This window comes from Diorhabda carinulata, chromosome 8 (genome assembly GCF_026250575.1).
Source record: "Diorhabda carinulata isolate Delta chromosome 8, icDioCari1.1, whole genome shotgun sequence".
Lineage (NCBI taxonomy): Eukaryota > Metazoa > Arthropoda > Insecta > Coleoptera > Chrysomelidae > Diorhabda > Diorhabda carinulata.
Genome location: NC_079467.1, coordinates 5,445,844 through 5,472,769, shown reverse-complemented (window position 1 = coordinate 5,472,769; position 26,926 = coordinate 5,445,844). Strand labels below are relative to the sequence as shown.

Here is a 26,926-nt window from a genome sequence, read left to right as displayed (position 1 = left end):
AAATATTTAGAACTATTTTCACCCTTGTACAACAAAGAAAAAGGGAAAAATAAGAATATTACAAAGTTTTCGCTTTATTTGGAAACTAGAATGTTTTTATAAGAAATCGATTGTCCTTTACCATGCATGTAATTTTTTTTATGAAAATCGATAGTTCAAAACTATAGGAATGGAAAGCGCGAAGTTTATTTGAATTTGCAAAGCCGGAAAAATTAAATTATTGAAAAAACCGATAAATATATCTGTTTCATGGTAAAGTATATTTCATTTACGAAAACCAATTTTTCTGGCCGGGAGAGACAGGCAAGCCTTTTTCTAAAGTGATGATGATGATGATTTTTATTATTTTGTTCGTTTTAGTTTCTTTGCAAAGGAAAAGAAACCAGACACAGCTCGACCTCCTGGACGACCACCTATAAGGTGGTATGAAAGCTGGTCCTCAGCATCCCAACTACTCCTGGCGAACCCTTGATGAAAATATAGGACCTAGTCCTAACGTAAGAAGAAGAAGAAGAAGTTTTAGTTTCTACTTTTAGATTATCTTAGTTTGCGGGCTGAGAAACGGCCGGAAATATCCAGCAAACCTAAAATCCATTGACTCTGAACTCATTTTCGATAAATAGAATTATAGTCAATGAATATAATCTAGAATATTTCTCTGTGGAAGTAATATTGTTCCTATCCAGTGATAATGTATCAGGAAGCAACTGAAATATTCAATAATAGACATCAAGGAAACAATATACACTATACAATAGTAATGAGGAATATGGAAATATTCAAAATAAACGTTAATGTTGAAAATAAATTCGATAAGAAAACGTAAAAAATCCGTAGCAAGTGAGGCGACGAAGTTAGATGTACCAAGCAAAATTCTAAATATTCTTTGCGAAAGAGGGCACTGTTGCTGCAAAATGTGGGTAAAAGAGTTTTCTCAAAAATTTTGGATAAGTTTCAACCATATAAACCCAAATTTATTCGTACAATAAAACATAGAGACTTTAATAAAAGAATAGGAGTTTGTTTTCGTATTCAAGAAAATATTAAAAGCAATCGTTTTATGTTTAGAAGAATAATGTTTTCAGACGAACCTATATTTAAGTGTAACGATGACATCTTAGAATTGTCGATTGTGGAGTGACAACAATTCTCACTTCAGGATTAAGATTCGTGATCAATATTCATTAAAAACAAATGTTTGGTTTTACTGAGATAAAATAATCCCCTTTTTTTGGAAATCCATAACTTTCTCAAATATATCTAAATTTGTACAAACTCAATTGTATGATTTTATTGATGACCTACCAATACATGAACGGTAACAAAGTTGGTACCAGCAGTACGGCGCAGTTATACATAAAATTTTTGACCAGCTATGTCACCAGATTTAACCTTGTTAGATTATTTCTTTTGGGGTTACTTGAAAGAGAATGTATACAAAAAATGACTGTTTGCAAAAGTCCAACATTTGGAAAGGGTTATTACGGAAACCATTAAGCCATAACCCCCAACATTATCAGAAATGTGTTAAGTGAATTTTGTCATAAAACGGAAACGTGTTTTGAAAAAGAAGGTGGGTACGTTGAGGCAATTGTGGTTGGGTATAAGCTAAGCTATTATCATTTTTTGTAAGTAAAGCTAATAAATATTATTCAGAATTTTATTCCTGTTAAGTTGTAGAATGATAAATATGATTATGCGTATCAATTATTTCAAGACATAAACAAAATGCTGCAAAAAAGAAGTTGTAAAACTAGATTGAAATTTTTTATAACAAATCAGTTCATTTTCGTTATTATAAAAAATTAAAGTACTCTTCTCTCGAGTGGAGTTCATATTGTTCATCATGCCTCATATACGGAGTTTCAGAATCTGTTGGTTGTATTTCAGTTTGTAAACCGTGCAGAACTTTTTCCGAAGAATACCTGTTTTCGTAATATTATCGATAAAATATTTCCCATATGGTGCGAATTTAAGTGGACACAGTGTATAACATTGAAAAAAATAGAGTGTTCATTATTTTATTGAATTGTTTGTCATCAAATATGATAAATCTCGAAACTATCAAGACTTCAATCGAAAAACTTTTCAATAATTTCTTATATTCTTATGTTATAGATTAATTCGATAAATATTTTAAAACGAACTCGTGAGACGTATAAACAAACAAAAGCGAATTTTTATGCTAAACTTTGATGGCCTTGGAATATGCAGCAGTCACAAGCGAAGCATAGAAATACATTCAACTTTTTTTAACTCGTAAAACAAACATTTAACATTTGGTGCCTGCCTAATTTTAATAGTCTTAAAAATGCAATGACCTCTATAGAATAAACTGTAAATGTTGAGCTGTTGTGTCAATTAACACAAAAAATTGTATAGGCCAGTTAAATTCATCGAATAATTCCGGAAATATCGGGCTCTCAATTCGTGATGATTTACTAAGCAACTGCTTCGATCTAAAATTTCTTGGAGTTATTGAGAAATTTACATTAACAGGAAATATATTAGAGAGAAGAAATATAATCATGTTAACGTATGAAAGCTAGATGGAATAAATTAGTTATTTCGATTATTGTACAAAATTAAAAAAGAATATTGGAACGTATTCAAACCTAACTATACAAGTATATTGTTTGAAACGTATTCTTATGAAAATCCACACAATTTCTACCCTTAAGTTGATGTTGGTGCTTAAATGCTAAGAATCATACGAGGGTTGCTAGACAAGCTTCTGCACCAACATAAAACGCAACATATTTTTACCCTAATCATTTTCAGTTTCTAAAATAGTCAATACTCTTGGTTTAGCGATGCTCTAGCCTTTTCAATACTTCCAAATAATATTTCTTCTCAAAATAGAAGTTCATGTATGCGATTACGACTTCGTCTGAAAAAAATATCTTTCCTGCAAGTAAAAGTTTGATTAAGAGGCAGGAAAAAATGACAGGGGGCTAGATCTACTATCTTGGCTGTTTTTTGCTAAAAAGTGTATTCGTCTATCTAGGTTTTATGTACAGCTATGAATCAAAGCAAAAAATCCAATTTATCTTGCTTGAATTGCATCAATAAGTAGTAGGATGGTTCATTCGGTTTTGGTAACAATCACGGTACCCAATACAAAGACAGTTTACGCATGCATAATTCTTCAGTCATTATATAACAAATATTTTTTTTATATACCGCTAGCCGCTTCTATCTCTCCAAACTTCTTACAATGCTCTTTCAATAGCATTTTGTACACTTTTTCAATAATATTGCTGGTTGTTGCAGCTTTTGACCATCCCGAACGCTCATCGTCAGTTAAAGATGACCACGTAAGAATTAAGCCGTTCAAAATTTACAGTCGTGACTGATAGAGCAGAGTCTGTGTACTCAGTGTCGAAGTGTCTAAGGGCCAAATCAAACTAGCGAATTGCGAGCGTCTTCAAAAAGTACCGAGCGCGCAACGATTACGCCGAGCACGCGCAGCGAATTCTTAGCGAACGCGCAACGAGAGAATGTGAGGAGACGTAGGTGCTCACTAGTATCATCATGGAATCATTGGGAAATTTGAGTATTGATACAGATCTACAGAGTGGAATTCAAAATCGAATTTAATGATCGTAATTTAAAAAAAAAAGGCATAGGAAGATTTAAAATCAAATCATCCAGACTATGAAATTGATGCCAAAATGAAGAGTTTTGAAAGAAAAACAAGCATATATCTAAAAGCTATGCTCCAAGCTATCCAGGATATTTTACAAGTCCAGAGCCACCCCGGAATAATTCATTGCAGCCAATTAATTCTTCACCAGGTGTTTTTGACGAGTAATAGTAATTTTCTAAATCCTGGTAGTTACTACTTGTTGTCCATTTTGATAATGAGTGTATTGTATGCTACAAATAGGTGACGGAAACGTTTAATTTTTGTCACGCCTCCACGATGTCCTCGCGACGTGTTCGCAACGTATTCGCGGCGCGCTCGCTTCGCTCCGCAGCCGATCGCAAACCGCAGTATGTTAAGACTGTAACTTCTCTTTTATTTACGTAGGCATCTTTGCCTTACTTTGAAAAATCTTCACCTACTTATACAATTGATAAATAGAACTTAGATGTCCAGAATAGCTGATATTTTTAACGAGAATCTCTCAACGCAAGCGTAAACATATTTCTTAAGACTGACATCCTCAAGTTGAGGTGGGATAATCATTGCCCATCGGTACATTTTTAAGTAATTATTTAGCACTATCTTGATTTTTACTTGAAATAGAACAATACCACCATTTCTACGCAATAATTCTAAATAGGTGGATACAACGATCAGAAGAATAATAATCTGTCAAGTCTGTCAATCATGATAGATGTTGGAAAATTTGCATAAAAAATTTGAATATCATTTTATCAGTTATAGAATTTATTCGCACTAGATAACTGTAATATATAAAATTGGATTGAACTTTATATACTATCAGTTTCTAGAAACTATTATAATTATAACAATTGTTTATTTTTGCGTTTACAGTGCAATTCAGTATGTTCCACTACGTGTTTTGAAAGTCTATTTTACATTGATTTGTATCCCTGCACACTTCTGGAATTTATTTCTTCATTTTATTCAATTAATCGTTTGAAGTCCTATTGAAACACTAACTCCCAAATTTTTCATTTGTTTACAAGTAACTCATGTTCGATCTTTTCTTTCCTTTTATAGTTTTTCCACTTTTTTAACATGTTCTTATTCAATCTCTGTTATTTTTTTGTAATACACTGAGGGTACAATCTCCTAATTTCTTTTTTCTCATTTATATCATAAGTTTAGAAAAATTGACAATGTAAGATTCAACACTAATTTAAAGATTATATATGATTATGTTGTTTCAGATTTTAATGTTCAATTTAACGCCACATGGTCTAGTTTTGCTCAAAATTAACATGAGAGTAGTTTTAATTCGTACCATAATCACGCGAGGATAATTTCGGCTAAGAACCTGGATTGATTTCCATTTGTTTAAGACTGAGTGCCTTTTTTTAATGTATAATTTGGATAAAATGAATTTTAAAGTTCTTTTTCTCTTTCTGTTTGTTAATACAGTAGTAACAATGTTATGAAATAGCTGAAAGAACTAACAAACGTCAATTTGTCTTATAAAGAATAAGAAACAATGCTGTATCTACACTTAGAGGTTGAAATTGAGATCAATAAATCCCAATCCTTGGAAAATGAGATATAAGTATATATTTCACTATTGCCTTCACAGCTCTGTTCTTCTAGAAGAAATTTACATCACATGTAATCATCTCAGGGCTTCAAAGTATACTTTGAGCAAAATTTTGTTCTGTACTCACAGTTCTTCACAGCATTAATGTAATCGACCAGTTGCAGTTAGTTTGATCTCCATCAGATTAGTATTCTCAGGTCGCTCACGAACTACCGTGTTTCGTGCCTTTAACACAATATGAACTTACCAAGTCAAGTCTTTTAGTAGCCTTTCAATCTCGTTTGAATTCGAATTGGAGGGAATCACTTTTAAATATTTTTCCAAGCAATGTAAACGTTTACTAATTTTTCATATTTTGGAACTCATTTGATATTTATTTTTAGATCTTTTGGTGAACCTATTGACAATAGATTAATAGTGCAAAGTGTTAGTGATGTAGATTCAAAGCCTTCACGCCCAATCTTAGCTTATCAAATTGGTGAAGCAAGAAAATTGAAACGAGAAAATGGTATTGATGAAAAGAACCAGCTGAGGAATGTTTAATTAACAAAAAATATTCACAGAATCAAAGTAATAGTGAGAGACATTAATTATGATCAATTTTGAATCGAAATACCGTGCAGAAAAGCTTTTTCTCTTTCGAATGCTGATACCAAAAGCGTAGTTTCATTGACAGATTATACTCTAGAAGCCCCGCTGTTGTCAAATAATAATAAATAAAATCAGGGAAACATAGACGTCGATCTCGTTGATATCAATTTGATTGGAATATACTAAGATCAATAAAAATTCTCCTCCTGTGTCATAGTGAAAAGTCACATATAAAACAACGATAAACAACATGACTGTGTATGGAGCGAGGAATTTTTTTACCTCATTAGTGCAGCAGTCCTTCTGCTTCTCCTAAAATAGTGTAATAATTGAATCTATTTAGTGTTTAGAAGAACGATGTCTAGACACAGATTTCAAATAATCTAGAGGGTGTTGAGATGTACACGTTGTTTTTGATTCGATGAAGAAAATATTCAAAGTTCGACCAATATTAGAAAGCACATTAGAAAATTTAAAGCACGTTGACAATCCAACTCGAAACTTATCCATTGATAAGATCATGTTCAATTAATAGGGGCGTTTATTCTTGGAGTTTTATTCAGCTAATAGCTCTAAGTTTGAAAATAAATTGCACCAACTCAAAATGATGGTTTCATTTGAAAAGTCCATGAATCATTCAGTCCACTTCTGTTGATACAGAACTATAACTACAAATATTATTGCTGCATTTATTGGTCTCAATATGAATAATGACTAGTTTAATAACTAGCGGCTTTAGTCTGCTCTCTGAAAATACAAACAACTATCCAAATACCAATAAATTGTGAACAAAGCAATTTCTCTGTCTGGTAGTTTATAACATACATTAATAATTAGAATTCCTGTACCGCTAATGCTTCAATTTGATTGTTTTTACGTAACGGTATTGCAGCTGACTTTTAAATTTCAAATTTCGGTTTGTCAATAAATTTTTCTTTGATGATACATAAATGAGATTTACAAAATTTTGAATTTCAGATAAAAGCCTTTTGTTTTCACTAAAATTTACTTGAATGATATTTTATGATCAGTACATGTAGTTATTTTTTCGGAATAAGTTACATTGTCGGGACTATAACACTAATTGAAAAAAAAAAAATCAGACACACCAAAGTGCATATGTAAACAAGCTAAGATGATTTTGTGAACTCAAATATTTGCGTTGTTGAAAAAAACTTTAACAAACAATTATCAAATTCTTATTTATAAAGTAACGAAACGGAGGACCATTTACAAAGTGCATTGGCCTCAATTCAATACCACCTAAAAAAATAAAACGTCATCACTAAATATTCATCTTGCAAATAAAATTTCCATTGACGTACGTGCAGGCTGTTTCCAAATTCAACCGAAAAAATTCAGAAGGTGATTCGTTCGAATGACGAGGGTTGTTACCTAAGTTTCGAGATATATCAACATTCATGTGAATATGTCAAATCTGACATATTCACATCAAGAGTTATTTGCGTTGTCAACAGATACTTGAAATTTTCGTGCGATTATTTTCTGTGACATCCGACGTGGATTAAACCAACAGCAGTACCTATGTCGAAAAACTCGCTTCGATTTTTGGTGATGAACCACCCTCTCGGGCCACATTGTTCCGCTGGTTTTCCGAATTCAATTCCGCGGTTTCACTCCACTACAAGATGAATTTCGTAAAGGTCGTCAAAAATTGGCTGTATGTCAGTAAACATCCATGCGCAGATCAAAAATAAATTGCGAGGTCAACTTGAAGAAGCGGTTGATGCGTTCTAATCACATGTCTTGGAAGTTGGTTCAAACGCATGCAAAACAGGATTGCTGTTAATAGAGAATATTTCAAAAAATAATAAAGCCATATCCAATTTTGATTATTTGTTTTTATTGGTCTATTTCAAAACTTAAGTAGTAACCTTCGTAAATTGAGATTGATTTTCCGTGCATCTACATATCCTTATTTCATCAGATTTCTAGATATTACACCTACCATGTGATGGGGAGTTTCCTTTTTTTTTAAATTTTTGTAAACAGGAGCTTTGCAATATATTACGGCTGCCAACTGGTATTTCCGTCTTTATCACTTTTATAAGGGGATGAAATTATCATGCTTCATTAGAAATCAGATCCAAATCAATTTTCTAAAATAAATATTTCTCTTGAAACAGATTTCTATTTTTATTTAATCATAGGCTTGTGAAAAAAAAAAAGAATAAAACCGTGAGTTTTGTTGTTTATTATATATTAAAGTACGCAATAAAAATGGAAAATAGTAGATAAGGAAAAGATAAAAAGGAAATTTTGTTCATATTTAATGTTAAAAATGAACGGTTCCCTAGATAAAAACAATATATCCTCCCGAAGTAATATATGTAACGCGTCCGATCTGTTCCTAGTCTATTATATACTATTATATTTTCTCATAAGAAAGGAATTTTTTCGCTCCAGTAAATATCCAATGAAACCAATTAATTTGAAGTCATCTGATTGGAGACAAATATTAAATTTTGATATAATTTTAAGAAGTGAACAGTAGAAATAATATATTTGTCATTTGACTCACCTCATATACCCTCAAAATGGAATCTAGACAACACTAGATTTCTGCCTGACCAGTGGTTCGCAGCTGAAAGTGAGGATGGCGTTCGCTGGGGAATGTTAAGCTACATGAACCAAATAGCTGCGCTTTTGGACGTTGTCTTCAATTCGAGTCTCTAGCCCAATAGAGAGTTTGTTATACCACTCATATGAGACGTAATAACGTCGAAACTATTTAGTAGTTACAACCCTCTCCTTGCAATTGGGGCCATTGATGATGATGACAAAAAGGTCGATGAACATCTCGCTCTAGAGAGGAGATGTAATTAAATAATCGTCGTGGCATTAGTCAGGAAAGCAGTTGTTTTCTCCTTTAAAGAACGGCAGTTTATATTTTCAAAATATTAAATTTTTAAATAATTTTTAGAGGTCCATCGAAATGGGTTTCTTCTGTTATAAAATCACTTTCGAGAAAGGTGTAGATAGGTGGTTATTCCTTCATTGATAAGAAGTGATGCGATTCCATGGTCTCAATCTGCCTACTCCTTGGAATTTCATCGAGGAAATGAGAAGCTGAAACAAAAAAATATAAAAAAATTAAAATAGAAAGTAAAAATAATATGCTTACCATCGAAAATACTGTTGACACTAACACAATCCCGGCTGGTATTGAGCTAACTGGTGGGCTAGTCGCCCGGAATTTGTAATTATAGGGTATCCATTGGCGAGTATATTATTCGCGGGAGAGGAGATAAATGTGTGGAGATTAGTTTCTCGGGGGTTTGTATAGTAAATGTTATTGTTGGCCGAAGTGGTAATAGAGCGAAGTGGATGAAGAAGGTGTTTGGACGTTTCTCTATTTCAATAGCTTCTTGAATAATCCTGGACTTGAAGGAGCGGAATGGAGCGATGTTTTTGGTTCTATTGGAATCGATTGTATGTACGGTACGGACAAAATATTGGGCAGACATGTGTTCCTTTGCTTTGATGGAAATTTGTCTGGCCAATATAGGAACGGGAGCAATCTGAGCAGGTAAACTCCATACTATCCATATGTATGTGGAGTTGATTCTAGGTCTCTTCTGTTTCAGAATTAGTTCTTTTTTAATAATTTCTAAAAGATAGATATTGTTGTTTCGACTTAACTTCAGTCTTTATCAAAATATATTATACATAATTATATTATAAATATTCTGATGAAGACTGAAGTTGAGTCGAAGAGTCAACCTTTCATCTCGACTTCAAAAACTATCAGAAAAATGTTTTCCACAGGTTAAAAATTAATTTATTAAAAGAAATTATAAAAAGGATTCGAAAAAGGATTACTGCAAGTGTCCACTTTGATGCCCATCTTAATCAATGCATTCAAGTCAACGCTGCTCAACGGAATTGGAGGTCGAGAAGGATGCGTGGTCCTTTTCCAAAAAAGCGGTTGTTGAGAAGTCCTCATCGGCAGGAATCAGAGGGTTTGCCTATCCATTCATCAAATGATCATTATGGTACTACCGCACGCATAACGCGTAGTGTGGTGAATCTTATCTGAAATGACGTATGCTCATCCGTCACGTGACCTTCAAAGAGTACGGATCCAAGAACCTCATGCATGAATACCTGCCCACACACACACACACACCCCATGCAGAATTTTTCAAGAGCGTTGCCTGATTTTTGCTGGTCTCCGTACTATCCTCGACACTTTGTTGATTCCTCAATCCGAACACTTCTTTTGATAGCTTCTAATTTTTCTAAGAGTTCAAACTCTTAGACAAATGAGAAGCTATCAAAAGAAGTGTTCGGATCGAGGAATCAACAATATATATCGTACCATCGTGTCAAAAGTTCCTATGAGAACAGTGTATGCAAGTTAGAGCTCCTCTCCTTTTTGGTTTCACGAAAAATCTATATATTTATCTAAATATTCAAGAATACCAAATTCCTATAATAATTCTTAAATTACTGATGCCTCTTTTTTCCACGCCAATGGTCAACGAAATTAAAGATTAGGACCCAAGTTCAATAAACATTTTTTCTCTATTCCTCTCCTTGTCTAAAGCATTGCTATTTGACTTTGCGAAATTGCAATGTCAAACACTCAACCGCCTACGACAACCATAATCTATACTCTCCCTTTCTAAAGCGCAACGATAGAAAGAGAAGGTGTTAGAAACAGAGCGTTCGCGGTTCCATTGCATTTTCGGCGGTTATTACACCCGTGTTGTGCACATTTTAAATGCTATCTATGCAATAATAGTGACTAGACGAAAACACTGCGTTATTTTTAGAAAGTCAAGGCCAGGACTGGGTTTCGGATTATTAGTGTGGGTTGGCTGACTTTTATTTGAATAAACTGTTGCGTTTTTACGATAAATGTATTGGAAGGACATCGCACGCTTCTGAAACAATTTTTAAACTCAGATATTATCATCAATATTCACTTTTAACCAATATTTTTTGATAATGAATTCAATTTCACCTATTCAATACTATTTTAATATAGTTTTATCGTGATAATTTCTCTTGATTTTATGTCTCTTTTCTGTGAAAAACAGATAAATTATCACAAAAAATCTATAACGAAGTCTAAGAAGTGAAAACTTTGAGTAATATGGATATTTATAGAAATGTATTTTTTATTGTTTTGAGTTTAAATCATATCAGATTATTTTAAAAATTATTTTTAAATGAAGAATAAATTAATACTACACACTCTTTCTAATTTCTGGAAATTCTAAATAACTACAAATGAATACTTTTATAGGAAACATCTTCACAGACAATATTTGCGAATACATTCAATCAAGTATTCATTTATTATTTGTGATCGAATGTAGTAAAAAGTAACTTAATCCAAGGGTTGTTACTTAAGTTTTAAAATAAACAAATAAAAACAAATATTTATAATTGGATATGGCTTTATTGTTTGTCAAAATATTCTCAGAAACTCATTTGAAGTCAATACACATTGCAATGCGTTTGAACCAATTGTCGAAGCATTTTTTCTATTCCGATTGAGTTATCTCCAATATATGTGAATTGAACGCATCTACCAGTTCTTTAAGATATAGAAAAAAGTTAACCTCGCAATTTATTTTCAATCTGTGAGAATAAGAAGGAATCATTGATTGCCAAAAAAGGACTGTACGGCGGATGACGCATCAATTTCATGTTTTCTGTTCAAAAACGTTTCTGTTTGAACTGATGTATGAAAACTGGCATTGTCGTAGCGGAGGAGGATTCGTGTTATGAAATTGGTTTCACTGATTATTTCGAACATGTTTGGCAAACAAATACTGATATACTATTCAGAATTGACGGTTGCTCTACTCCAATGGAATGGTGGTGACATATACATAGATCCATGATTCGTCGCTTGCTATGATCTTATCGACGTCTTTTGGAGATTAATCTTCTTCAGCATTTCTTTGCACCAATGGACACAAGCTTTTTTTGAGCGCTAAAATTATGCGGGATCCAACGCGAACAAATATTTTTGATATCCAAATGTTCATGCAATATTGAATATATGCGAACTAATACCCAAACATGCCTCAATCTCACAGTATGTCACATTACGAGGTCTAGAATCTACAGTTCAGAGATTGGACATTCTTAATGAATCACCCTGTATATGTATATATTCTCTATAACATAATTACTAAAATTTTAACGAAATCGGAGGGGTGTAACCTTATCCAGATAATTACCGAAATATTCATGATACTTGCCACCCTTTTATAAATATTGAGCGATAGCTGCTTATATTGTTATTTTACCAATCTTTGGAGAGTAAATTCTTTAAGGAAATTTTGCTATTGTTAGTTTGAGAAAACCTACGTTTCCAATTTTTCAGCTCAATTTGTACCCAAAAATGCACAGGAACGTCAACAATAATAGAAAAAAAATCTTATATTCCTCCATTCAATAATATATAAGCTAATTGAACTTGTAAATGCTGATATTTTCTCAATAATATGTCATTCGGATGTAAGTATATATGTTTTGATAATTTAAGCAAAGCACGACAAAATAATAATTATAACGGCATTTAATTTCCTTCCGTCCGTACATCGACAATGTTTTATTTTTGTAGCCATATGTTCGACCAGAATCCCAAGAAATTTCTCATTATTCTTCGAAATTTATCATATTACGAAATATGGTGGACCTGGGTGAGTGACCATTCCAAAACTCAACAGAATGGGCCAAGAAAATTACATTTTAAAATCCTCATTATCACGCACCTCTGTAATTTGTGATATTCTGATCATAATAATCGCCAGAAGGGTAAATTCTTTCTACGAGTTACCGGGTGATTCGTCAAACACAAATTATGTTTTAACCGGTGTTTGGAAATTTTATATAATAACTAAATATTATCTACATAGAGTAATCGATTACTGCATCTCTTATCAATGTGATTTCAACAATCAATATATTCAAATTGAACTTTTTAAATGAATAAACTGTTACATGTATGTAAACCAAAAAGAAAATAATTTTTAATACATGCTATGATCTGGCGGCATTAATAATTCACAGCTTTTGTTATATACAGGGAAAATATGAATTATCAACTTTTATAAAACAATTTTTTACGTGAAATTATAAACATCAACTTAAATAATATAATCTTAGATTGGTAGATTAATAATCGAAAGCGGAAATTCACAAAAAAATATGTAAATATTGAAAATTTGGTATATTAACATTGAAGAATGAAAATTCAAGGTATCAACGAATAATAGGTGAATTATTTAATTGAAAACAATAGATATCCTTCAAATTAATGTACTTGGCTCATAATGTTATCAACCCGTAAATAGTGAAATAACGATATCCGTTTGTAAGTCGGGTTAGCTCAACAGTTTTCTCGCTAGACGGCGTAAATGTCACCATTTTTGTACTTCGTTTCGTACTTCATTAAGAATTTGGAATTTGAAAATGTGTTACACCCCTTTTGGAATAGATTTTTTCTTAATTGATCATATCGAGCTATGTCAAGGGCTGCGAATAGAAACTAAACAACAATAGATTGTATGTCTCTCAAGAGGGGCCAAATCCAACAAAATTTGTCCAGAATAATGGAATGTTGCCACCGTTCAATTCTGAATGGTATACTAGCATTCATTTGTCAAAAGTGTTGGAAAAAATCAGGTAAACCAATCGCCGAATACGAATTATCCTCCACCACGACAATACGAGCTGTCACACATCAGTTCAAACGTATTTGAACAGTCAAAACATCGAATTGTTGCTACATCCGCCATACAGATCTTGTTTGGCACCCGATTATTTCTTTTTATTTCCGCAGATCAACAATAAATAGAATTTTTGGATAAATAATGAAAATATCAAAGATAGGAACATTGCTATCTAACAGTGAACTGGATCAAACAGTTATATATATTGAATTGTTGTGTTTGTTTGCGTAGAATTTCGAGAAAACCGTAGGCGACGACGGCTCAAAGAAAGGAGGAATTGAAGCTCCACAAATACTATTAAGGATTGTGATTAACCACATTCTTTGAACATCTGATGAAGAGAGTCAACGGCGAATTGCTTATACTGCCAGAGAAGGAAAATGCGAACGAGTGGAGTGGATTACCTAAGATCGCTTGACGTGATTCAAGACAAAGTGCAAAAAATTGCATACAAAATATTGCATAGACATTACAAATGTCTCTTGCCGTTGCATCGTGGTTGCCACTGATCGAAGTTCCATAACTAAAGGTGAACAATCTAGGTGAAGTAGACAAGAAAATAAAGTGGTCAGTACATCATTGGTAATAATTATATCTTCTTCTGCCTTGCTTTTGGAGTCTGATATGTAGAAAAGAGCCCACTGGTGATGGAGGACTGGTCCTGGCTGGATAGAATAAGGGGTGTTTAGCTATAGAATTGAGAGAGAAAACATAGACAAATTATTTGAGATTGGATGGAACATTTGAAAGACTTCTGAGGGAAATAAAGCATAGGATAACTGAAAAAGCGAAAGACGTAATATCTGTGTAGATTCGAAACTAATTTTTCCCTAGAATTGCAACTTGCACGCAATAAAAATGGCACCAAACCGATAATGTTCGGAGTGCGAATGTTGAGTGACATTTAAAGATGGACGGACGGGTTGGTCGAAAACCATTGCTCAATACAAGCATCAAACCTTAGCACGAACTAGAGACTATTATCAACGACAATAAGTCGAGTCAACGACCAATTGATTACATGACATTGAACGACGTCCAAGCTATGATGATTTGATTATATAAATATTTGTTTTATTCACTGAAAATTCATGATTGATTGTATTGTGGCGCTCTAAATGAATTTCCAAATATTTTACTAGTTATTTGTATAATGGAAACAACAATTCTATATAAAAAAACAGAAAATTTTCAAATAGGCAGCCATTTGAATTCAGATAGCAAATTGGCAGTCAAGAACTTGTTGATACTCTCAAAATTCCACCCTGTACTGTTCTAATTTCCTCAAAAAACAATCTCTCATCGCTTTGTCTCATATTTTCAGTTAATGAGGCACTCTTTTCTAATAAATCTGACATAATGAGGCTTTTTATTTTATGCAAATTTAATGAGCTTTAGAGGTAAGATATCACGATATCAAAATTGAATAAAGGGTCATAGATTGGGTAATTTTCCATGATTAAATAACAATTATTATTTCCCAAGTGAATTATTATATAACAAAATGTCAAAATTATTTTGTCTGAATATACCAGATCGATCTGAAGTCAAACTAGAACTATGCCAGGGAAGACTACTCCAAAACTGACCACGAACAGCAGTGAAGACAGATAAATCAAATTTTATGACGTCAACCTCCAAGTGAAGAAGAGTATACGTCGACACTAAACTCATGAGCATACAAACGACCCCAATGGCTACCAGGAAATTTCTCCCAGGAATCATTGTTCTTCGACTGGTACATTCTGGAAAGGGCGGGCTCTGACTATTATAAAGATCACTTCAAAACTGATTGAACTGTTATCAATTCGCATTTAAACTTATTACAGTATTCAATAACTTTTTTTGTTACAGAGTGGCTTGGAATCACATTTATCAGTTAATACAGAAGATTTGGAAATAGCTAATGGATTGGAGATCAATACGCAACTCAGAAGCAACACGCATTCAAATACCAATGGCAGCATTATCACCATGACCTTAAAAAATAATCATTTAATTGTGGAAACGGAAGAAAGAAATGTGAGTTAACATATGTCGTTCCTGATTCTTTAGGATATCTGTGAAATCCTCTGTTCCCTTATTTATTTTTCACAAGATAATATGCTTAGTAAGCCGCTAAAAACGCTTGAAACAACAGTATCATCATTAGAAATTTTTTATTATTATTTCCAGACTTGCACAGTGCACATTTGGTATCATGGACAAACATAAATCAATAACATGACGTTACATGATATTAGTATCCGAAAATATGAATTAGTGTTGAGTCTTAAAGCCGTTTGACATGAAGCAAGACAACATGCAAGGAATTTCATGCAATTAATTGCAAGGTCAATGTATTGCATAGATGAATACTACGCGTCGCTTGACAGTCTCTTGTTTTTATAACATTGTTGCCATTAGTCAAAATTTCAAGTAAAAGTGAACAATTTCCTAACCTTACGTTTTATTTAGCATTTGTGTGCGGATTAGAAATGAAAATAGCAATACTAGGTGAAGTAAACAAGAAAAAAGTAGTCAGTGTATCACTAGCAATTATTATAATATCTCTACCTTGCTTCTGATGAGAGCACCCAGACGATGGTAGGCCAGGCCTTGGCTGGATAGAACAAGCAGAAATATGAGTTTAGCTTTAGACTAAGACGGAAAAATATACAAAAATTATGAAGAAACAAAATGGATGAAGAAACAGTTAAAAAACTCCCGAGGAAAATAAAACGTGAGATAACTAAGAAATTCTTGACGAGAGAAGTACTTATTTGTACTTATTTATTATACATCAAACATGACTACTGAAATAACTAATGCGGTAAAGGCCCGGACTTCTGTTTCTATAAAGAAGGCTGACACTGTGGGTCAGGATTTGGTCCTATCTGGACATAAAATATCACCATAACCGAAAATTAGTTTGCTCAGTGTTGAGATTGGGAGCAAAAGGGGACCAAAAAGCTATATACTCCGTAACATCTTCTAATTCTCTACAAAGCTCGAATTTGTCATCTTTGGAGTATTGCTCGCACATTTGGAGTTCGGCTCACAAGCATACCCTAAGGGAGCTCGACTCAATACAGTAGAGTAGTATATACAATATAAGCAGTCCAAAGATAACCAGAAACTTCTCAGAATAATCCAGAGGATAGAAGAAAGGTCGCTGGCCTGACTCTAGCAAAACTAACACAGCAGATGCTCTTCTGAGCTGTCTATGCTAGAGCAGTATCTATGTCCCATCTAGAGCAGTATCTGCAAGACCTACTCGACAGTAAGACGTGGCTGATTAACACCAAAATTGCTTGCAGATGCCTGGTACATTAATTTATCGGGACTCTTTTCCTTGGAGAAGTCTAAGCTACCAAGACTGTTTTTACTACACTACAACCTACGAAAGTTCAAAATCAATTTTCACAGGCATCTCCACACGGCAGGAAGTACTCAAACTACTCGAGTTTAATAGGGTTTACCCTCTAACACTTGCTTTTTACATAAAAAAAAACAATTTGCAATTGTATTCAATTAATTCAAAATGAAATTTTGAAAATATGATAGACTAATTGGCACTGAAAGTATAAAAAGAAAAGTAAGTGAAAGTCTCAAAAGTGTACATAATATTGCAGAGTAAATTTGTATGAAAAAATCATGAATACTACAGTTGAATTGAATACAAACATTGTGTCAAATAATATATACAGCTATCATATAACTGTAAGAGAGAAATGTTTAATGTCAAAAAATTGTTACAATTTGTGGACAAAAGCTTGTAAAAACTAAAAATCAAAAATAAAAATAATAAAATAAAGATGAAAATAAAATAAACAGAGGAAAGGCAAGTGATTGTGCATTTTTTGCATTGTAAAATATTGAGCCAGTAACTAATTCTGTACGTGGAGTAGGTCGGTTAAGGTCGTGTTCAGCATTCCTAAGTGAATAGCCGTGCAACGATCTTTCTGAAATTGGAGAAGCGTGCTTACGAGTTAGGTAAACAGATTCAAATATAAATAAAGAAAAAAGAGTCAGAATTTTTAATCTTTTAAAGAAGTCCGTGCAGCGAGCTCTGCTGTGTAGTCCAAGTAAATATCTAACAGCTCTCTTTTGTAGTTTGAAGACTCGCTCAAATTGAGTCGCACCACACGTATTCCAGGAGGAAAGGGCATAACTGAGATGCGACTTAATAAGGGCATAATAGACTGTTAAGGAGGTGGATAAGTTCAGTTTTTTGAAAACTGATCTCAGCGCAAAACAGGAGGAACTTAATTTTTTGAATAAGGCGGCAATATGTAACCATTTCAAGGAATTGTCCATAACAAGCACTAGGAATTTCACAAACTCAACGACGTCATTGGTGGTGTTATTTAATATAAAAAGCTGCAATGTATTTTTATATGATAAAACGTTGGTTTTATAAACGTTAGGGCAAAGAAGATTAGAATCGCGCCATGATTTAAAGGTGATTAAATCACTAGATATGGTCCTATGAAGTGCCGTGAGATCAGGGTTGCTCCAAAAGACTAGTATCGTCTGCAAATAGATATTTTTCCCCACAGATATCTAGAAAGAAGAAACAAAATAGGGCCTAGTACTGAGCCTTGGAGCACTCCATATTCTATTGGTTTGTAAGATGACATCGTTGTATCAACCCTTACAAGTTGTTTTCTGTTGGTAAGGCATAAATAATCCGCTGGTACAAGCTAGTGAAGCATATAATAAAATAACTGACAGCATTGGGAATATAGAAAACTATAGGTCGTACATAATAGAACTAAAGTTAGAATGGACATTATTTATTCAAGTGATTTCTCCGATAACTGTGAAATAATTTAGATATTCCAGAGGCTAGAGCTTAGAGTACTGATTAGAGAAGTCTATACATTTGTTATTTTGAAAAGTTGCAAGTGAAACATTTTCTTAAGTAAAACGATAATGAATGACAACAAATAATTCTGTAAATAAAAGACTACCATCTGAATATGTCACTAGCAAGGCGTATAATAATTAGTGGTTTATTACGTTGATATATCAAAGTACTTTCTCAACTCCACTAATGAACAGAAATATTCATTAAAAGGGAGAATCTGAGACCGAAGAGCGCCATAAACAATAAATGCGAGATTGATACATTCCATAAAAAACATTACAATGAGATTTCCTCAGAGTTTATATCCTATTTTTTCTTTGTCTAGACGTCTAGAAGTATTTATAATTTTTTGCATTGCCCGAAGAACAATTTTTTCAGTCTAGCACTGTTTTGCGGCTGAATCAATCATTTGATTTCATACTTAATGGTTATGTCAATGAATTGATTATTGTTAATCTGTGGGAAAATATTTTAAACCTTCTCTCTTCAATAAAATTTTAAAACATACCTTTAATGCTATTAGATTACTAAATCCTTCCACCTCAAATTGGAAATTATGTATTCTCCATACTTTAAATTCTAACCTCTTCAATATTTTTCCCTATAAAATAAAGTGAACCACCTATTAAAGTTAAATTGAGGATTCCTACTTAAATGTCTTATTAACTTCCAGTTGCAGTTTGATTTGCACTCTGATCTCTTTTTATTTTGACTATAACAGCTATGCCCTCTCCTATTTGCTCTAGCTACTGCCATCTCAAACGTACTGCTCCAGATCTTGACACTCTGAGGATTTTACTCAATATTGTTTTACTTTCGATGTCACTATTAATTAGATTTACCTTCACCTATTTCATTAACTGAAATTCTTGTTTATTCCAAATTATGGATGTATACTTGATCATTTTCTTGTATAGGACCTTGAAGAAGACAGCAGAGAAACTACGATGAAATATTCCCCAAGTACCAGAGATGGAGTTTTTGTAGTAGAGGTACAGCAAGGAATGAGAAGGAGTCCGAGTTCTGGAGGGCCAGCGCATGGAATAATATCTGTCGGCGACCAGTGTGCTCTGGTACATAACCCACCTGATAAGTAAGAAATCATGCCGATGTTTATACCACAACTACACCAACACTAACAATTACACTGTCTGACGAACGTTTCGATAACCAAGTTATCGTCTTCAGAGACCGAAGGTGAACTAAAATCTAATAACTTGACTTACCTGTTTTATACTAAATTTTCCCACCAATTAATTTCCGCGGGGGGTGGCTTATTGGTGGGAAAATTTAGTATAAAGGTAAGGTAAGGTAAGTTAAGTTAAGTTATTAGTTTACCTTCAGTCTCTGAAGACGATAACTTGGTTATCGAAACGCAGACAGTGTAATTGTTGGTGTTGGTGTAAACAGTATATTCAGTATCCTTGATGAATTGTATGATTGATGATTTTAGATACAGTGATGACGAAACTATTGAGGAATTTGATGAGAGTGAATATTGCATTGAGATGATATCGCCAGATACACCTGATTCCGTATCGTTCAAAGCGAAAACGGGTTTAAGTCAATCCATAACCAGCCTAACTCATCCATCATATTGCTATACAAATCAACAATGTTATGACATAGACAATTATGGATCAAGTCAGTATAAGGGATATTCAGTTTGTAATGAACAAGCAATGCCTAAACCAATTGAGGACAACAAACCGAAGATAATGGCGGCTATTTATAAAAATACCCTCAAAAGAAGTCCTAGTACTGAAGACCTACACATGGCGTCCATAAATGGGGGATTGGTGGAAGATTCGGTTGTCCAAAAAGATTTATTGCAGAGGTAAGTGAGTTCTTTAATAGAGAGAAATTTGGACTATCTAGAAGATTTATTTATAGTAGTAGTATTACCTAAAAAGTTTTATACACACCAGTGGCTTGAGTAGATACTCTCACAGTAAACTGGTCGATCATATTGACTCATGGATGGATATGTTTCCATTTTGATTTTTTTTTCTGTAATCATAAAGTTAACATTTTTTGAATTTAAAATCGATGTGCTCAAGGAGAAGCTTAGTTTCGTTTTGGATTTGATATTAGGGTAAAATAATTGTACAGTTAATATTGAATGTAATAGATATAAAAATAGCCAAATATGAAACGGGATGGAACAAAGAAATTAAGAATGTAGCCAAACAATAAAATAGATAAAATACAGCGTAGACTAAGAGACTAAGAAATTGTGAAAGATAATGAAAAACAAATATGGTTTATAAGAATATTATTCAAAGCTAAATACAACAGAATCAAAGTGGAAAAGTTGAGTAAATCATAAAATAAAAACATCTTTCAATAGAAAATTCATTTTTTCTTAAGTGCTACTCCGTTATTGGAAACGGCTTTGCATGATATTTTTATTATAAATTATCCAAAGATTAGGTACAGTTTAATCCATATAATCTTATATTTTAGATCCATAAACGACAAAAGACCAACACCGGAATCTTCGAAAATAGTAGAGAAAGCAAACATCGCCACCGAATTATCTTCTAGCAATACTAACCCTATCAAGGAAGCGGAAATGACACCTGGAGATTATGAAAATGAAGAATTTAAATGCAACAGTTCGGCAGGAAGTTAAAGATTACTATTATTCAAAATAATATTTCTATTTGATACAAATGATGATTGAATGTATGTTATTATTGAATTTTGCAGTCTGGTGAACTTTTACACTTATACAGATATCACAAGATGGCATTTTAGGCATTTTATAAAGTTAACCATATTTCCCAGTAATTGTTTTACCAAAAAATTTATATATAACGTTTGTGACAACTGTTTGAAGTCCTCGATATGCGATTTCCACTGTTTTATATTTGATACTTTTTGCTTCAAGTGTTTTGTTCCCCAGTATTATTTTATCTATTCGTTGTCCCATCTTCTTCTGTGATTACTCTACTTTCAGTATTCCTCTTTCATTCTTTTTCGGTTTTGTTGATTTTTATTATATTTATATTTATATAGATTCATGAACGATAAAAGAGCAGCACCCGAATCTTCGAAAATAGTAGAGAAAGCAAAAATCGCCACAGAATTATCCTCTCACAATACTAACCCCATAAGAGAAGTCTGAAGATTATGATAATGAAGAATTTGAATGCAATAGGTCAATTTTCCAGACTATTCCATTAGTGCTCTTTCTCATTTCATTCACATTGAATTTGCGGAATATGCGAAATTAAAACAACTGGAAAATACATTTTTGAAGAATGTGAAATAAAAATTCATCCAATCAATGCTTAAACCAGATTCTTCTGCTTAATTCTGCATGATTGGGAATTTTATCTCATCTCTCTATCATTATAAACTTTGTATGTAGTTCGGGATGTACCGTACAGTGCGACCTAGAGGATCTTTTGTGTCCTCTTTTCTTACCGTACCGTAATGTACCTTAGAAAATTCAGATTCTGGTATGGTTCTAGCTGCCAGAGGTCTTCATATTCTATTTAATACGCTCCCAGGTTTAATTTTCTGAAGTTCCGTAGTTTCGTGAAGAGAATGTGAATAGAGGTTTCGTCCTCTTCGTAACAAAAACTGCACTCTTTGCTCAACCAAGCGTCTTCAAATGTCAATTGACGCCAAAGTGCCCGACAAAACTTCTATCAGTATTCGTAGGTTGTTCTTGCCTAGATGATACATTAAACATATCTTCCCTGGTTATAGTTTCCCATGAGTATGTTTACCTGTCTAAACATCTGTAGATTGCTCCAGTAACCGGTTTTGCCTCTATCGACCTTCTTTTAGGGTATTTTCTTTATTATTCTATAGATAATAACTTAAAAGGATTCAGGTTCTACGAGGAGTTTTTCCGCCCCTATTCTGGCAAGTTTTATCAGCTATTTCGTTTCCCTACACCTCAATGTGTCGCCGGAATTCATCGGAGGGTAGATTTATTCTCCTTACCTAGCTCATTCAGCTTGACCAGGAATTCCAAAAACCAGTTAGGATCATAAACTTTCATATTTTCTTTTGTTCATTGCAGTTCATTAGATGCACTGGGGATACCCTAAGGCTCATATCTAAAAATGCCTCTATGGCGGCAACCAATGGTGTTGAGCTACTATACCCAGATCTAAATCGAGATTTGGAGGAAGGATTTTATCATGATAAACAGGATTTTTTCAAAAATTTTAGATATTAAGGGAAGAACATTGATGCTTATATGATTAACATCAACAGAACAGTTTCAGACGTGGCAGGCTGGATTATTTTCGAATCTCTTCAAGTGACAATTCGCCAATATCGTTTAACAGTTTTTTGTCGATAGGTAGTAACAGAACAGGCTAGAGATGTGATGAATTCCATGAAAAGCCGCAATTTTTGTTCTTGGTCAGAAACGATGTGTAGCAGAGTCCCAAAAAGATATATTCTAATAAATTGAGCATAAATCGGAAGTATTGAACTTGATTTGGTATTTGGTAATGCATATAAATCCTTTTTGTTCAACATAGGTATTAGCTACGCGTTCAGGAAAAGGTTTTAAGGTTGAGAGAGAAAAGTATTGAACAAGCTTCATCATAGAGAAGCACTGTGATCTAGTACTAAGGATTGACGTCTAAGAAAATAGTCGGCCATATCTTTTGAAGGGAGTTTATGCTCTATACATTAAAGAAAAAACATTATTGTCAGCATTACAGATAAAGTGCGATAGCTATTTGATAATGTAAAATGAGAGCTCAAGCTTTTGTAACATAATTAGTTAACACATATTGACAAAGCTACATGATGCGATAGGGTTTAAAAATAAGGTTACGAATTTCATCGATTCTCATTATTATTTTTTCTATTATAAGGTGTAGTTAGAGATAAAAGTGGTTAGAGGCTGGTAAAGCAGACATCAGGAGCTATAATCTACGGTTTATTCTAAGATGGTATAGTTCTTCCAATATCAATTGCAGATTTTGTTTGATCTACCATAGGTAGATACCTCATTTTATAAATTCATTATTTTCATAAATACTTTTAAAAATATGTATATCTTATGAGAGAAAGTATTCGTTAGAAGGCAATCGAATCATTTTAAATTGGATGGCATTATACGCCGTTATTTAGACAGATGCAACTTAATTGTCCTACTTGGAACTAGAAAAAAAATCAATCACTTCCTTAACTTGCTACATTTGAATATTAAATTATAAAATAGATGAGTAAAATGTATCTGTCTCTAGGGTAGTTTGGTTTAAACAGGGTATCAGACGTGAACTGAGTCCTTTTTGTACCCCATTCGTCTATTAGAACTTCCGTAGTCTTTTATCTGACGCAAATAATCTTGTCACCATAGAACTAACCTTGACGATTCGCTTATTGCCATCCGTTTATTCAGTTTTTTGTGTTCAAAACCCCATGCTGACAAAACTTGACGCATTGTTTCTAACCTCGTATAATTGTATTTTGGATAATCTACTACCTTTTGCTGTATTACTTCTATAGTCATAACCCTTTTTTTCCTTATATAAACTAAATTGTCCTACTTATTGAATCTTGAGTAGCTTTGTCAACTGATTTCAGTTTTCCTTTACATATTTTTTGGTTCTGTGAATGATCCACAACAACCCCTTTCGTAACTACTCGATAAATGGAAAATTTATTTACTCTAGTTAACTCTCCAGTTTTATTATTATGATTGCATTATCAGATTGCTGAATATTGTCTTTTGTTAAAAATTCGATTATATATAAAATAACTTGCTGTGTTTGTATAAATCTTCATTGTTAAATTCGTACCTGTCTTTATTCTCACTACACTGTGCAATTTCATTGTCTTCATTCGCCCATGGTCTAAAGAACACCATAGTCATGTTTATTCAATGAAATTTATGAATTATATAAATCCCATCAAGCTACGCCACTGCTTATTGTGGACTGTCTAGCAGGAATCTTTCAAAGAAATTGTGTACATACGCCTTCCGACAGCTTTGGTCAATAGAAATGCATTTTTGTTTACGATTCGATGTTTTCATTGGTAAATAGTAGAGATGATGAGTCCACGTGGACTGACAGTATGATAGATGTTTACAGAATGAAACATTATTTTTCATTTCTTAATTCGGTATGAGTGCCGTGCGTATTTATGAAATATTGATTGTTCCTTGCATAACTGTCTTCTACAATTGATATTTGAAGAACTTTAAGTATCAGGGTATCCAATAAACAAATCCAGATTTTTCTCAACAGCACAATTTGATTTAAATATCAAGTGATACGTAACACAAGACTGCATAAATTGAAACATGTCAATGGCCTAATACCAATAGCCTGTATCTGATAAATGTCACTTTTACCGTAGTCACTTTACATAGTTTTGAAATTAACAAATTTCTGACAAAGCTTTATAGCTATTGTAGCAAGTATAATTAAAGCAATTGCTGTTTCATAACAAATAATTAGATTTTGTCAATTTTTGCATTTTTTTGGTAGATACGGGATATTTTACTTACTTCTCATAAATTTTAATGAAACGCTAAATACAAAAATTTTTTATTAATATTTCATTTTCATTATTGGTATCGAACGATTACAATTAATCTTTTGGTATGTTGTCGTTACAATAATGACAGTCAGTTAGTGAAAGGGATTTCGAATCTTGCAAGTGAAGAAACTTATCTTCCTTTGTGTAATTGTGGATAATTTACTATTTACATTTCTTTTGGACTCATACGCGCAAGTAATGGCCTGTATTTGTGATTATGTTCGACTTTATATAAAATTTTTCTTTCATGTGGATCGTAACGCAACACCCTATAACTGTAGGATCATTTACCATTTTTCCTGGCCGAATGCTTTTATAGGCTATTGTTGCTATATCATACGAGTGTTTTTTCCAGAAATCAAGTGTCAGCAATCAGGCTTCAATAGGAAATGGTTTGAGTCTTACTTCTTCAGTAATTTTTACGTATTCGTTGAGCGAAGAAACTTTTCGATTTTTCAGTTCAGTTTCTATTGAATCATGGACACTGTCGCACTAAGTGTGTCCGTACTTAACTAACTAACTGACTTAAATCGCCTTTGTTTTCATCCCAACAATACTTGACGGCATCATGGTTCTCCAAGTTATAAATAGTAAAATTATGGACAGATAATTTTTTCTTATAGTTAATTGCTCTAGCGTTTAATAAAGGATAATTCTTCATTGCCTGAAGGTCCATTGTGAATGTGTAATGTTCTTGGCGGCTGCACTGGGTTTATCATTAGATTTATGATCTCGAGCTAATTTTTTTTCTCGATGTGGTTCAACTAAGTTTGCTGATCGATGTTACCGTCCTCATAGAAGCTACATGTATCACAGTTATCTTTCTTTGGTCTGTATAAACTTAAATTTAAATCACAGAATATTTGGTAAAATATAGCAGTTGATAACTTCTCTTTTTTGTAGGTTGCATTGTATACTGAAAACCTATTTCTAAATACAGTGTTTTCACGACAATAGTAAGATGGCTTTAGGAAAACTACTGAACCACTCCACTATAAAGTTTCTTCTATTTTGGTTTGAGGTTCTATGGTTAATTTTTGATTCTTGGGCGGTAGTGTCAAGCCCATGCTGGGTTTCTTATATCAGTCATGTATCATGTCTTTTTTCAACCCAAACGTATTTAGAAACATGCATTTCTTTCCTTTTTTAATTCCTCAGGTAATACCAATATGTCCTTTTTCTCCTTGACGGTTCTTCACCTTTCGATTTCCTTTTTGTGTTAGTATATTCAATAGCTTTAAAAACCTAACCTAACCCAACCAGGTGAAGATGTCATTTTTGTAATTATTATTATCCTTGCTAGTATGTAATTTCGAATGGTGTTGCGAGTTGAGGACTGTACAAGAGTTTTTTAAAATGCCAACGTTTCGATCTTACATCCTAACCTAAACGTTCATCTTCATCAACGTTTCAGTTACAATGTACCATATATTTTTAGCTTTGTTAAAGATCAGATGAAAGATCGAAACGTTGACATTTTTAAAAACTCTTGGTCAGTTTTATTTTGAGTCCTCAACCTACAACATCATTCGAAAGTATATTTCATATGACTCGTAATATATGATTTTTTTAAACGATAATCTAGTTTTTCTCAGAAAGTAGTGAGCAGAAATCTTCTTTGCTCTTCAGAAAATTCATCACAAAAATGTTTTGATGATTTTCGACAAACCACAGATGTGCAATTATTCCTCATTTTTCTGGTTGAAAGCAATATTCCATGAGATATTTCTTTATTTCTGTACCTTTTGTGCCCAGCATATTCCATCTCATGCATTCTTCTGTATTTAGTTTTTTTTGTATCTAATTCGGTTCATCTGGTCTATTTTTTTCCTTTTCTCCTTTTCTCGTGTATCTCCACTTTTATTATTTTCACTTCTAGGCTCATCAAGATCCGTTTCTCCTTCATCACTTGATTTTTCCGATGTGTCCACATATTCTAGATAAAACTCTGAGTCTGGATCAACTTCATCATTCTTTTCTAATTCGACAAATTGCTTTCCACTTGGTGCCTTCTCATTGTTGATGCTGTGAACATCAGG

The 26,926-nt window shown here is 33.2% G+C and overlaps 1 protein-coding gene across 1 annotated transcript in view; it reads left to right on the top strand.

Annotated features, from left to right (window-relative positions):
• The window catches only part of LOC130897133 (uncharacterized), a 131,296-nt gene extending 107,783 nt beyond the window's left edge, over positions 1 to 23,513 (top strand). The window contains exons 6-9 of the mRNA XM_057805761.1: positions 15,365 to 15,532; positions 19,280 to 19,455; positions 19,816 to 20,199; positions 20,829 to 23,513. Coding sequence (XP_057661744.1) covers positions 15,365 to 15,532; positions 19,280 to 19,455; positions 19,816 to 20,199; positions 20,829 to 20,997 — 897 coding nt within the window. The 3' untranslated portion in view covers positions 20,998 to 23,513. The remainder of the gene's footprint in view (positions 1 to 15,364; positions 15,533 to 19,279; positions 19,456 to 19,815; positions 20,200 to 20,828) is intronic.
• Positions 23,514 to 26,926: the final 3,413 nt, after the last annotated feature.